The following is a 14,293-nucleotide window of genomic DNA, read 5'->3' as shown; positions in this document are numbered from 1 at the left end:
GTACTATCCTACTTACCTCAGTAGTGAAGCATATTGTTTTTTTCTTCCATTTCCTCTAACTAATTTACCTGACATATCATCTGGTTGCCTTCAGGTTGGTAGACTATAATGGTGCCCACTGATAACTTACATCTGTTGTTTTCTCCAATCTTTGACCTGTTGTCCTCCAAGATCTCTGCTGGAGTTGTCCTCAAGTTTACCAGTTCCTTTTTTCTGTTGGCACAGTTTGGGCATTGGATTAGGCCATTTACGATATAAATTCCTTTTATTGTAAATTTGTGATGTGTCATGTGTAAAAGAAGGGGACAAAATCTGCATTGGATGTTCTGTTAGTCTCGTTCTTCTTTACATTAAAAATAAAAGGTCTAGTTATTACAAAAAAAACAGTTCCAGTCTGACCAATAAGTGAGACTGGAGTTGGATATTTTATCTGAAAGTCGGCGAGTTGACTCGTTTCATCTGTCCCCGTACTCGGCTGGTGTCTGTGTCTCCCTCTGATCATTTGCGGCATTTGTCGATGCTCCAGAAATGGCAGAATTTCCAAGAGAGCCACAGACACTTCCCACAGCCTGTCATGCGGAAGTTGCTCTCTCGTCAGGTCTTACCCTTGTGATTTGGCTCGAATAGCTTTAATATTTTTTCATGTCAATTATTGCTTCTGTCTCAATGTTCCTCGCATGTTCGGTGGCGGTGAATTTACTCGGCGGGAATCCTTAACCACAGATAAATTAATTGGGCATTGTGGAGTAGGGGGACAATTGAGTTGGGGCTTGCCGCTCTAAAAAGAAAGAACTTTGTCAGTGTGTCTCTGTTTTTCATCTTAATAGCCTTTTTTCTTTTCTTTTCTTTTTTTTTTAAGACTTAAAACTAACTCTTTCTGTATTTTCTTTTTTGTCTCTTTCAGGATCATCCAGAATCGTCTCCTGGTGGTCGTCCTGGGAATCATCATTGTCTTTACCATCGTTCTGGCAATTTATTTTTCTTTCCGTGGACACTGATCCTGTGCTCTCTGAACTGTGCGGCGGGTGTCGGGAGTGTTGGGTTCCTTGTACTGAGTAATTAAGATGGAGTATAACTGCATAACAACACCCTGCATTGACTGAGCTCTGTGGAACAATACCCTGGAACCTCAACAGGTGCCCTTGGTGGAACCTGTACTATAATTCCATAACTCGGCGCACTTTCTTTGTCTAACTGTAACTGGGAAATGCTTCAGTTGTGATTTAAAGGCCAACTCTGGACCAGTGAGTTGAATCCCGGCTGGCTTCTTGGATCTTTGAGGCTCCAGTATGTGTCACTGCCCCTCCCACACCACCGTAATGAAATTGTCATTCTCTTGCAGCTGTATTCCCAGATTGTTTATCTCACATTATGCAGAATCCACCAAAGGAGCGTGACGCCATACTTGGGTTTGTAATGACAGCGGTGGTTGAGTAGAACTGGGAATTGCAATGGAGATATCTCGTCACTGAAGACCCTGAAAGCTGTAAGAAGCCAGCATGTGATTAAACATACCAGTAATCATGCAAAACGGTTTCAAAATTGAGTTGGCCTTTAAATCCTCTTCTTGGTCGATCGTCTGAACGACACACAAACCTGACAGCTTTGTAGATGTGAAGTTGTATATTTCTTTGTGAATTTTATCTTATCCTGTTTTTATTGTGAGTCGTCAAGCTTTATGTGAGTGTCATGCGGACCTTGTGCTTATTACTCAGAGAACATATTATTTACCAAACAAAAACAATAAAATAACAAAGTTCCACTAGCGAGAGCATTGCCCAATTTCACCATCAGCAGAATCAAAACCTAACTGATGTATATTTTGTATATCGTATTTTTAAGTGTTCACATTATATACTCCTATTATAAAGAATTAGCAAAACGTACTATGAGGTAAGTGTTCTTCGTAGTGTCATTATAACCTTGTCAGGTATATGTGACCAGATTCGAAATGTATCTCCTTTAGGTGAACACTACTCCTTTTCAGCATAGCCTGAAGTGTTTGTAAGGTCCCTCAATTTACACTTTACAAAACAAGACATTACTTTTTATAGGAAAGGATGCATCTACTTAAAACAAAGTGAAATCATTTAAATAGATGTAAGCCCATCATTAAAATTTGATATAGCTTAAAGTGGATGTTTTGACTAAATTTATCTAATTGTAAATCTGCTAGACCTCCCCGACCTTCTAACTCCGATACTAACTAGCCTGTAGAAGACAGATTCTCCGGACGCTCTGGTCTGGTCATGTGATCTCCCCAACGGCCGGCTTCAGGGGAAAGGAGAGATTGCCGGCAATGGCTGGAATGCCCAAGTGGTGACGTCACCCATAGGCTTACTATGGGACATCCATTGACCGCTGTCCCTCCTGCCCCCTGAAGCCAGCGCTGGGAGTCAAATACGTGATCAGACCAGAGTGCCCTGGTAATAGATAAGTATATACATCTTTCCTGTACAACATTGGTCTCCTAACGACAGCCTGGGGGGCCAGATCCTGCCCTTTGCTATCCTCTATCAGTCCCTTTGGGCACTATTCCATCCACTGATGTCAGGAGTGAGACATAATTCCTCCCAACAACACCAACAGTGGGGCACTATTCCTCTCACTGACACCGGTGATGGGGCACTGTTCCTTCCCTAATACTGAAGATGGGGCTATGTCTACTTCCACTGACGCCATCTTTCCTGTACAACAGTGGTCTCCAAACGACAGCCTGGGGGGCCAGATGCTGCCCTTTGCTATCCTTTATCAGTCCCTTTGGGCACTATTCCATCCACTGATGTCAGGAGTAAGACATAATTCCTCCCAACAACACCAACAATGGCGCACTATTCCTCTCACTGACACCGGTGCTGGGGCACTGTTCCTTCCCTAATACTGAAGATGGGGCCATGTCTACTTCCACTGACGCCAATACATTTTCTACTCCCACTTGCCCAAGTTCGGCCCCTAACATCAACAGACAGTAATTGCCCTTTGTTTAGAAAGTTTGGAGACCTCTGCTCTACAGGTTAGTTAGAATAGGATTTTAGAATAGAGTGCTCTGGTAATAGATAAGTATATACATCTTTCCTCTACAACAGTGGTCTCCAAACGACAGCCTGGGGGGCCAGATGCTGCCCTTTGCTATCCTTTATCAGTCCCTTTGGGCACTATTCCATCCACTGATGTCAGGAGGGAGACATAATTCCTCCCAACAACACCAACAATGGGGCTCTATTCCTCTCACTGACACCAGTGATGGGGCACTGTTCCTTCCCTAATACTGAAGATGGGGCCATGTCTACTTCCATTGACGCCAATACATTTTCTACTCCCACTTGCCCAAGTTCGGCCCCTAACATCGACAGACTGTAACTTGCCCTTTGTTTAGAATATTTGGAGACCCCTGCTCTACAGGTTAGTTAGAATAGGATTTTAGAATAGGGGTGGGAGCAGATTTCAGATTGGATAGGTTTAGCCCCGACTTCCACTTTAACATGTTTGACAATCTTTGTATATCTGAAGCTTTCATCAAAAATATCACCGAAGATCCTGCCATGGAGGTTCTTGTTCAGGTACTTCCTATTATAAGGTGGCAATGCTCTTTCCATGTCTCCCAACTGTGCTCCTGCTTTCCGCAGTCACATTTGCCCCTGGTGAAGAATACAAGCAGCTGCGCCTACACACGGGCAAAAACAAATGGTTAAAAAGTGAACGTGCCAGCCAAGTTTACTAGGTCCATTTGATTTTTATTTGCCAAAAAGAGTCAAAGAAGGAGCCAGCATATTTCGAGGGTCACCAGTCCCCTATTCATCAGAGCTAAAAGGCACAATGTATGCATAAACATTTGTCAGCATTTGTAAATAGGTTGCGCTCATTAGCCGTGATGAAGGGGGCTGGTGACCCTCAAAACGTGCTGGCTACACCTGTGACCCCCCAACTTTGGCAAATAAAAATCAACTAGAGTTAATAAACTTATTGGAACTTTCACTTTTTGACTGTTTTTTTTTATCACTACTACAGTGACCTCTTTTACCTATTTTACCAGGAGCTGCCCTTATTACATGCCTGCAAATGATTTTTTACATGAGTTTTCATCATTCCACCAACACCGGGACACACATCGTGTAGGCGTGGTGCAGCATTGTCAATATCAGGAAGCCAGTCCAGTGCAATGATGTGCAGCCGACGCTAGAGCGAGTGCATGTAGACAGGGAGTGGGTGAAAGAGGCTGGAGGAGATATTGAGGCACCGTCTGTCAAGAAGAAAAAGTAAAAACAGTATTTTATTAAACAAGTGGCAGTTGATTATGGTACACAGTCCACAGAGCAGCCTAAGTGTCATTAATTTAGGGTGTACGTACATTTTAGATCGGGGGACTCAACCTTTTGAAGAGCGAGGGCCACTTAAATGATTTGTTTATTTTATTATTTATTTATTTCAGGTACTACAATTTACGCAGCGCTTTACATATATATTGTACATTCACATCAGTCCCTAACCCTCAAGGAGTGTACAATCTAAGTTCCCTAACATTCATACATAAACATACTAGGGCCAATTTAGACAGGAGCCAATTAACCTACCAGCATATCTTTGGAGTGTGGGAGGAGTACCCAGAGAAAACCCACGCAGGCACAGGGAGAACATGCAAACTCCAGGCAGGTGATGCTGTGGTTGGGATTCAAACCAACCACCATAGTACTGCCAGGCAGAAGTGCTAACCATTTAGCCACTGTGATTTGTTGACTGATTGTGGGCCACAGTGAACTATGGGGTTTTACCTCCCCCCAAACCACAAATGTAAACAAGCCCTTACTGTCCTGAGCCCCCTGTAAGTCCTCTTTTACACTAATGCGCTGCAATTTACCTGCACCAGAGGTGCAACACAGTACACCTGTGTCTTTCCTGCTGGTTATCTACGCTTTGCCATAGACTTCTATTACATTTTGTGGGTGTAGCAAAGTGTACCAAAACTTCTGCATTTGGCATCACTCCACCTGGGACAGGAGCCAGCGCTACAGAGGAAGCATCAGCATATGCGGCTCCTGCACCCTCCGTAGCCACCTGCTTCCTCTGCTGCTGGCACTGGCTCCATGCACTCTCATGCTCTGGGATGATGGGTTGGCAACTCATGGATCGTGATCTGGGCTTGCCAACCCACCATCCCAAAGCATGGGAATGCTCTTCCCTGGTTTAAAGTTGCGTTCCTCATCAGAGGGTTCATCGGGCCACAGGTTGAACAGCCTTGCTGCAGAAGGTTTGTTCACCTTTTCAGAAAAATTGAAAAGGTGAATTAACACCCTACAACCCCCCTGGTCCCAGCTGTACTTACTTCCATGGTTGATGAGCTGTCAATGCCCATGCAGTTGGTGCAGTGGTCTGGAAATTTTAGATCCCCACTCTTCTCCTTCTTTCTACAGTGCTTCTGGGATGGAGCAGAACGATGCTGTGTGCTGGTTCTGACCATTCAAAATCACACTGCTACATCCCGAAAGCCCTGCTCACTATCCATAGAGTCAAGTACAGCAGGAACCGGCGGGGGGAGGCTGTACCGTATTTACTATATCATTTTTTCTGAAAGGTGAATGTACACTTTAAAGTAAGAATATTAAATGGCTAATTATAATTGTAAATCCCTTATAAGAAAAGTAAATGGGACCATATATGACATGTCAAAATAATGGTTAACCTGCCATGAAGGTTGTTGTTTAGGCACTTCCCATTATAGGTGACAACATTTTGTCCCTGTCTCCCAGTTGTATTTCTGTGTTGTCATCTTGTCACATGTGCCCATAAGTCTCCAGTGTGACACTTCAATGCAACAGTAAACATTACCAATTTATTGCTGCATGCAGTAATATTCCATCTCAATGAGCACCCAAGGAAGGGTTTAACCTCACATGTCCTAGTTCAGCTGATGCATACAGGTCCACGTAATACTGTGGCCCCATAAGCTCTTGTCAGGTGATGGGGCCTATGCCCAGCTACACATTACTAAGGCGCCATGATGGACGCAGAAACCGCTCCCATGTTCCTCAGATGTAGGTGTGAGTGACAATGGAAGAGGCCACACCATGATAGAAAAATCGACTTGTATACTTCGGCTGTCTCTACACAGCCTTCTTCTGCATACTTGCATTATAATTAGACATTTGCTGTAATGATTTCATTTCTGTCCCTCTATCATTGCTGCAAAAGAAAAAAAAGTACGCTTGTCCTTTAATTAAACCAATCACTTTCTTGACCATAGAAGTACTGATATGCACGGTGGTGTTTGTGCTGGAGAGATGTTTCAAGGGTAATTAGGATAATAGAATATGACAGTGTTGGCCGTGAGCTGACAGTTTATTGAACACTCCTTTGTCTTCTGCTATCATTGTGTTATGTGTGTGTCGTTATAGGAAGGTTGTTGTTTTCATAGGTGATTGTCTATAACTTTGTCCTGGGCTGCAAAGTCTCTTCGACTCGTTCATTTATATCTAAATAGTATACAAATTATGATTCAGTGCTAACTGCCAGACAGGACCCCAGTTTGCTTTCACCCACATATAGATCCTACTATACCAGGAAATGTTTGTTGCCTTTGGAATCTAATCATTTATTCTTCCTTCTGTGACTTTGGTTTACAGAGCATTCACTTTCTGATTTGAATTGGTCCAATATTCAATGGATGACTCCAGAATTTCATACAAATTTAAATTAATTTTCTAATATTTATATATATATATTGCGAATGGGGTGGTCTTTCTTCATACTATTCTGGTACATAATCTGGCTGAAAAAAGACAAAAGTCCATCCAGTTCAAGCATTAAAAAAAAAAAAGTTATAATCCTACACCCACAGTTGATCCAGAGGAAGGCAAAAAAACCCAGCAAAGCACGATCCAATTTGCTCCTGCTGGGAAACAAATTCCTTCCTGATCCCCCGAGAGGCAACCGGATGTTCCCTGGATCAACTTTACCTATGAATTCTGTGATTGGTTGACTTGGGTAACAGGGGCTTAAAGTCAAAACCGACAAGGAGAGAAGGGGTTACATCATGCCAAAATTTGCTAGGAGATATTTGCAGATGTGTTGCCCTTTAATTTGGAGTCATGCTGGCCATAGATTATGCAATTTTCTTTCCTTTATCTACAGGTTGAAGGAAAGAAAATTGCTCTATTCCACCATCAACACAATCAGTGATGATGTGGGGGGATCCCTTCCGCTGCACTATTGTATCTTAAAAGTGTGAGGTTTCCCCGCCTTCAGAATACGATTACTGCTGGCGGCTATAGTGCTTTTTTCACCCCTCCTACCTTTTTCACTGAGTTATCCCCAAAAAACTTACATGCCAAGCGAATGACAGTGTTCTGTAAGGATCTGCTACCTCGCCCAGTCCCACTTCTTTTATGACATCCTTGGGAACCCGAAATGAGCTTTTCTTCCAAATATATGCATACATCCCAACTTTCTGAAATGAGAATTAGCAAAAGTATATAGGCATAGGACATCCCCCTGCTTCACCCCTCTTAAAGGAAAACTATATAAAAAAAATGATTGGTTAAACCCACAAGTCCTTCTTTTTTTCAACCACTACTGTTCCTTTATATTGGCTTTTGAAATTTACAAATGCAGCAATTTAGAAATCGGATGAAATGTTTAGCACTGTAAAACACTTTTTAATAGATAAATGGTGTATTTTTTACACAACTGTATAGATCAGACCAAAATGAGGGACAAATGAGGATGAAAGAGGGACAGAGGGACTTTGTCCCAAATGAGGGACAGTCCCTTGAAATCAGGGACAGTTGGGAGCTGTGTATATGGCAGGTACTATAGCCAACACAACCACTAATTGTCCCCTTCATCATGGTTATCATGAAAATATAAAATCGTAACATCACTAAACTAAAAAAGTGCATACAAAAGAAACATCTCAAAATAGTAGTTAATACATTTCTGAGAAAAAACTGGATGTACGTACGCCATATATACAGTATATAGCATACTTCGGCATATTGACATACTGAAAGCAACAGCTGTAATCATGAGATCTTTTTTTTATGTACCATTTTAGTTTAAAGATGTTATGATTTTATATTTTCATAATACACTTTTTTCCCTGATGAAGGGTACAATGTGAGGGCCCTGAAACATGTTGGCTGTAGCACCCACCATATGTTTGGAATAAAAACGAATTCAGACCTTGGTGTAGCCCTTCAATTTTCACATACAAACATCATTTCTACAGTTTGAGACCACTGTCCCAGTTCTTTGCTTCACAAGAGCAGCCCACCCATCACTTAGACAACCCATTGAGATACCACCAGTACATTTTTGTCAAATACATCAATTTGTACCCAAGTATCTCTACTTAAGATTCTAGTGCTATCAATCTACCACTTCAAGCATCCTTGGGAACTGGCTGTCTCTCCTTGTTTCTTGCAGCCAGCCCATAATAATGCATATGTGTGCCATAAGGGGACAGACTACAAGAACCAAGGAAAGACAGCTGGTCCCCTGATAACACACCACAAAGCCTCCAAGGATGCATGACATAAGTACCCCCGGAGGCTGTGGATGGCTGAATACCTCATTCTTGCCTATCTATCAAGTATTGGGGTGCGTTTGCAAGACAGGGGAACGGGGGTAGGAATGGAATGAGGAAACGTGGGTGTGAAGGGTGAAAGTCCACTTTAAGGGGTATTTACTGTATAGCAAAAACCTTTACTCAGTTTTTAGTAAAATGAGGAAATGTTACATCCTCTATCTAGTTGTCATTGCTGTCTGTGTCCCTGCTGGGAAGATTCACCATTTATATTTGTCTTAGTAACTGGAACAGAAAGTGGTGGGAAATCCAAAATTTTACTGGACAGAGCAAGACTAGAGATTAAATCTTGTACTGGGGAAACTTTACTGTTTACCAGGGGGATTCCTCGTAATGTTATAGACATTTGTTTTCATTTTCTGTTGCATCTTCAGGACACTAAGTAAAGGTAAATCTCCCCAATGGGACACAGAGCCTTTCCTACCAGGGGCGGACTGACAACTCATGGGGCCCCCAGGCAATAGGGGATCATGGGGCCCCTGTGTCCTTGCCCAAACTCAAAAAAGCCTATGAAAAAGGTACCAGGGGCATCTCATGGGGCCCCCTACTGACCCCGGGCCCTCGGGCAGTGCCCGAGTTTCCAAATGGTCAGTCCGCCCCTGTTTCCTACTCTATCCAAAAGTAAGAAAACACAGTTGTCAGGGTACCCGATTAAACATAAACAGCAATTTTAGCTTTAAAGTCAGATCTGCAACTGATCAAGTTGATGTCAATATGTGCAAAACATGGCCCTGCCTCTTCCTTAAATGCTGAAAAAAAGTGCAAAAAATAAGAAGAAGGGGTAAATAGATAATAAACTCACGTTTCCCCAACGTCCGTGGTGTGGGTGATGTCATGCTGCTGCAAACAAGGACTCTGGGAATTTCCATATCTCGAGAAGGCAGTGCAGGATCATCTTCTTGTGAAATACGGGATACGCAGTATTCTGCAAAATCTGGCAAGTAGGATAATGTCACCCTCACCTAGGTGCTGCAGGAGGAAGCCAGGGAAATGTTATCTTTCACACCCACCACCCTTAGTTCTTTTTCTTTGTACTTTCTGTAATGGTTGGGGGTCAGGTAGCTTTAATAGGTGAATCTTGTCACTGAGGTGATATAAAGCAACTAAGTCACTCAAATTAAAAATGCTGTTCCAACCAAACTTCTCCTTGCAAAGAAACTATATACTTATCTCTCCCGCTGCCCACTCCCTTGATTACCCAATATTTGTACAAAAACCAACACTTCAGGAGCATTACTATCCTTTGTTTCCTACAGTACACTGTGGTCACTCCCACTGACCCCAACTTCATTAGGGAACTCAGATGACACCGAAGTCAATGGGAGGAACCACTGATAATGGGCTCCTCTAGATTCTTCTCAGATCACTTAATTGAAAAATTGAACAAAACACACACAGAAACGCCCAGGTTTTTGAATTTGTCAAGAACTAAGTTGATGTATACATTGAAGGAAATAAGTATTTGATCCCCTGCTGATTTTGAATGTTTGCCCACTCACAACCTTAAAGACTTGGAGAGGATCTGCCAAGAGGAGTGGGCCAAAATCCCTCCTGAGATGTGTGCAAACCTGGGGGCCAACTCCAGGAAACGTCTGACCTCAGTGATTGCCAACAAGGGATTTGCCACCAAGTACTAAGTCATGTATTGTGAAGGGGATCAAATACTTATTTCCCTCATGAACATGCAAATCAGTGCATAATTTGTTAGACATGCATTTCTTTTGAATTTTTTGTTGCTATTCTGTCTCTCGGTGTTACAATACACCTAACATTCGATTTTTACACTGATCATTTCTTTGTGAGTGGGCAAACATTCAAAATCAGCAGGGGATCAAATACACATTTCCTTCACTGTAGGTCAGATGTGTCAGAGCTACTCAACATTCTTCAAGATCTGGCCAAAGAATGTTGAGTAGAAGTATAGGGGGGATTTACTAAATCTGGAGAGTGCAAAATCAGGCTCACTTCTGCATAAAAAACAATCAGCTTCTAACCTCAGCTTGTTCAGTTAAGCTTTGGCAATAAAACCTGGAAGCTGATTGGTTTCTATGCAGAAGGGAGTCTGATTTTGCACTTTACAGCTTTAGTAAATAAACCCCATACTGTCCAGCTCATGAGCATTTGCACCCTTTTTAGGGCCTACATCGACAGACTTTTGGCTTGTGCCAATGGCATAAGTTTGACATTTGTTTGAGACACTTCTAAGATCATTCAGGTGTCATTGAAAGGTGCACTTAACCTGCAGATGACTTCTTTCTGACCTGCATTTGACCTGCTTCAAGCAAGTGTTGCTTTTCCATAGTCTTTTATGTCTATGCATAATCCATTTGATTCTGGAAAAAAAAAACCTTGACACAGGCCCTTAAAATGACAGGTGAGATAAATGCTTTTCATTGTGACACTTATCATTTGCACCCTTTCTCCAGTTTCCTCTAGTTAATAGAGTTTTGACACTGGATGTCACAATGTCAAAATTAACTTCAAAATGGTTAAAAGTAGACTGAATGACCAAATAGGGTGAAATATGTCAAAGATATAAAAAAAATGGTAAAGGAAATTCTTTCTGCTTCTATCCACTGATAATAATAAATGACTCTGCGTCTGGACTGATGCCAATAATCAGTGAATTAACAGGAAGTACAGTAACTCTTTATAAATTTGCCTCAACATGCATTATCTGTGCATAAAATTAGATAAAAGATGTCTGTAACAATCTTGTGCAGCTCTTCTGGGTTATCTGCCATGTTAGGCTTAGAGAGACTTAAAAAACCTATAGCAGGCAGTGTCCGTCTGTGTGATTAACAGACTGGAAGTCACCAGTGGGTAGGAAAATATACCCTACTACAATAAACAACCAAAAGTATATTGAGTTCAGGTGTTTTTAGTGAAGGGTTCTGTTAATACTACAGCATACAAAGACATTTTAGACAACTGTGTGCTTTCAGCCTTTCGGGAACAATTGGGGGGTTTCTGTTCCACCATGACAATGTCTCTATGCACAAAGCCAGCTCCATGAAGACATGGTTTGACCAGTTTGGTGTGAAGAAACTGGAGTGGCCTGCACCAAACCCTGACTTCAACCTTACTGAACACCTTAAGAATCAGTAGGAACCAGCCAACCAGGTGTTCTCATCCAGCATCAGTACCTGACCTCACAAGTGGTCGCAAATTCCCATTGACACCTTCCAAAATCTTGTGGAAAACAATCCAAAAAGAGTGGAGGATGTTATAGCCACAAAGAGGCGCAACTGCATTCTAAACCCATGACCATTAATATGGAATGTCCAACAAGCTCTTCAATAAGTTTGGTACGAATTGGAATGCTGATTGGGAGCTAGGTCTTGCCATTCAACATCAGTACCTGACCTCACAAAAATCGGCACAAACCTCCCCAGACACCCTCCAAAATCTTATGAAAAGACTTCCCAGAAGAGTGGAGGCTGTTTTAGCTGCAGATATGGGGAAACTCCATATTAATGGCCACTGCCGGCTTTGTAATGTTCATTTCATATACTGAATGTATACGGTATATAGTTTGAGGAACCTCCATAAAATTACTATTAAACTAAATATGACAGATAAGATAATATTTGAGAAATTGCCTTTATGAGGGCATGTGAAGAGCCAGAAACACCATCACCTTTTACTATGGAGCCCAATCACACACTGATGCTCTGCTTTCCATGCTCCCGTCTGTATTTCTCGACTCCAGTCATATAAACACACACTTCCATGTTTATCCTTGAAACTGTGGCCATAGATAGTCCAACATTGTGCTTGCACACCCAACTGTCCTCTCATTCCTGTCAGCAAATCATGCCATTATCCACTTGTGTCCGAGTGAAGACACAGCTTCCACAGTGCTATGCAAGCTCCTTAGCGGCCTGTTGATTGACACATATATTGCATTATGGGATGTAAAGGCAGAATTTGGAAACTGGGTTGGAAGAGACAATGGTACGCTCTGGAAACTTGTGGTAGCCTCTGTCCTCTTCTAGTACCAGTTTGAAATGTGTGAATGAGAAACAAGTTCACATTAATCAGCCCTAGATGTTTCTGTTAGGTCAGATAAACAGCTTTCAAGTGTAATATATTGGACCATTTGTGTTGCATTGAACTCACGTATGCAATCCTAAAAGAATTACTGCAGTTTTGTTAGTAAATGAAAGCTGAGCTTCAGGATAAGCAAATATTGTCTAAATCCATCCATCATGTGTATTCTTCCTGGAATCTCAGTGTTTTGGTGTATTTCTTCCAGATCTGTGCAGTAATCCAGTGTGACTTTTCCTGAAATAAAGACCGCTCACTGCTGCTCTCTCTCCTTGTGCAGGGTGGCTGGTCTTGTCTCCGCCCCCTCCTGTAGTTTTCTGCAGGCAGTCTGTAGTGGGTGGAGCTTCTGGACCCCTCCCACAACTCTGCTCTCTATATTTGCTATGTACAGCATAGTGACATCACAAAGTAATGACTAGGTTAGCAAAGGTATTTGGCGCACACAAAGTGGATTTCTAGCTTTTGTGGCTCTTGAGGAACATAGTAGCTCAGCTTTGAGGCCTAACTCCAGACTTTATTTTTAATTTTGGGCTGAGTGGGGAAGAGGACATATTTGTCATTTTTATTTGTCTGTGACACCATTGGAGAGATTTTCCCCCACTTCCTGTCCCTGTAACACCCCGCCTCATAGAAGAAAAATGGGATATGCTTGTCTCTGGGTTAGGAAACACAAAAACAGCAATACATTATTTTTAAATGTTTTAACCCTTTGCCACTTTACTGAAAATGTGTTTTGTCCTTGTATTGACCAATAGAGGGATTTCACATCACTTCCTGCCCCTTTGACTTCAGAACAAGGGATGAGGGGAGTGGTTGTCACTGGGACAGGAAGGCACAGACAGCAATCGAAACCTTGTCAGAATTTCTAACCTTTCCTTACTAATTTTCCTTACTGATGGTAAAAACCTGAAGAACACCCCCAGCCCTTCCCTTCTTTATCCAAGTTTTTCCTTGAGTTGGGCTTTATGAAATACACCTTCTGCAATTTTGTGATCTCATTAATCCTAATTTATTCTAGCCAGAACAGCCCCTGTCCCTTCTGCTGTGTGTACTCCCAAATTGTCTGCCTCTGTTGTAGTGTGAAGTTGTGGACCTTTCCTTTAGGATCCTGTGTAAACACATGTAATGCAGTACAAATTCTAATAAAATACTAAGAATTAGTGTTGTTTCCTGGTGACTATTTATTTATATCATAACATTGTTTTCTTTTAAGGAGTAGCTAGTAGTAGTTAGTCACACTCAACTGGACTGTAATACTGAAGACCTTTCATAGCCTCTCAAAGCCAATTCTTCAGTCAGAGAGATACCCCAACATATATATCCACACGGGTGGCACCTACACCATCATCCAATCTCCATGGAATGCGCCAAGGCAGATGTTGATGGTCCAAGAACAGGAGGAGAGTTGTAAAGGTTGTAGAACTCCCTCTGTTCTAGGTACCTCATCCCATCCATGGTGTCAGGAAGTCTGCAAAAGGTGCCATTTTAACATATCTACCCAAGGCGATTGGACAACAATTCACACCATGAGGCATGGAAACCAAATTAACACCTATGGAGCCTTCCTGACACCATGGATGGCCTGATATAAATAGAACAGGGGGGTTGCACAACTTCCACACCCCCCCCCCATCCTGTTCTTGGACAACCAACATCTTGCTACAT

General features: G+C 42.2%; 1 protein-coding gene across 4 annotated transcripts in view; it reads left to right on the top strand.

The window, feature by feature from the left end:
- VTI1A (vesicle transport through interaction with t-SNAREs 1A) overlaps window positions 1–13,788 on the top strand; it is a 734,144-nt gene extending 720,356 nt beyond the window's left edge. For all 4 annotated transcript variants that reach the window (XM_089653082.1, XM_089653081.1, XM_089653080.1 and 1 more), the window contains one exon: window positions 905–13,788. Coding sequence is in view for 2 of the 4 variants with exons in the window: in XM_089653080.1 (XP_089509206.1) it covers window positions 905–998 (94 nt within the window). In the remaining 2 variants the exon portion in view is untranslated. The remainder of the gene's footprint in view (window positions 1–904) is intronic.
- The last annotated feature ends 505 nt before the right edge of the window (window positions 13,789–14,293 follow it).

Source organism: Staurois parvus, unplaced genomic scaffold, assembly GCF_062004578.1.
Source record: "Staurois parvus isolate SC_StPar_1 unplaced genomic scaffold, SC_StPar_1.0 ptg000697l, whole genome shotgun sequence".
In the NCBI taxonomy this organism is placed as follows: domain Eukaryota; kingdom Metazoa; phylum Chordata; class Amphibia; order Anura; family Ranidae; genus Staurois; species Staurois parvus.
This window is presented reverse-complemented; position numbering and strand designations above follow the sequence as displayed.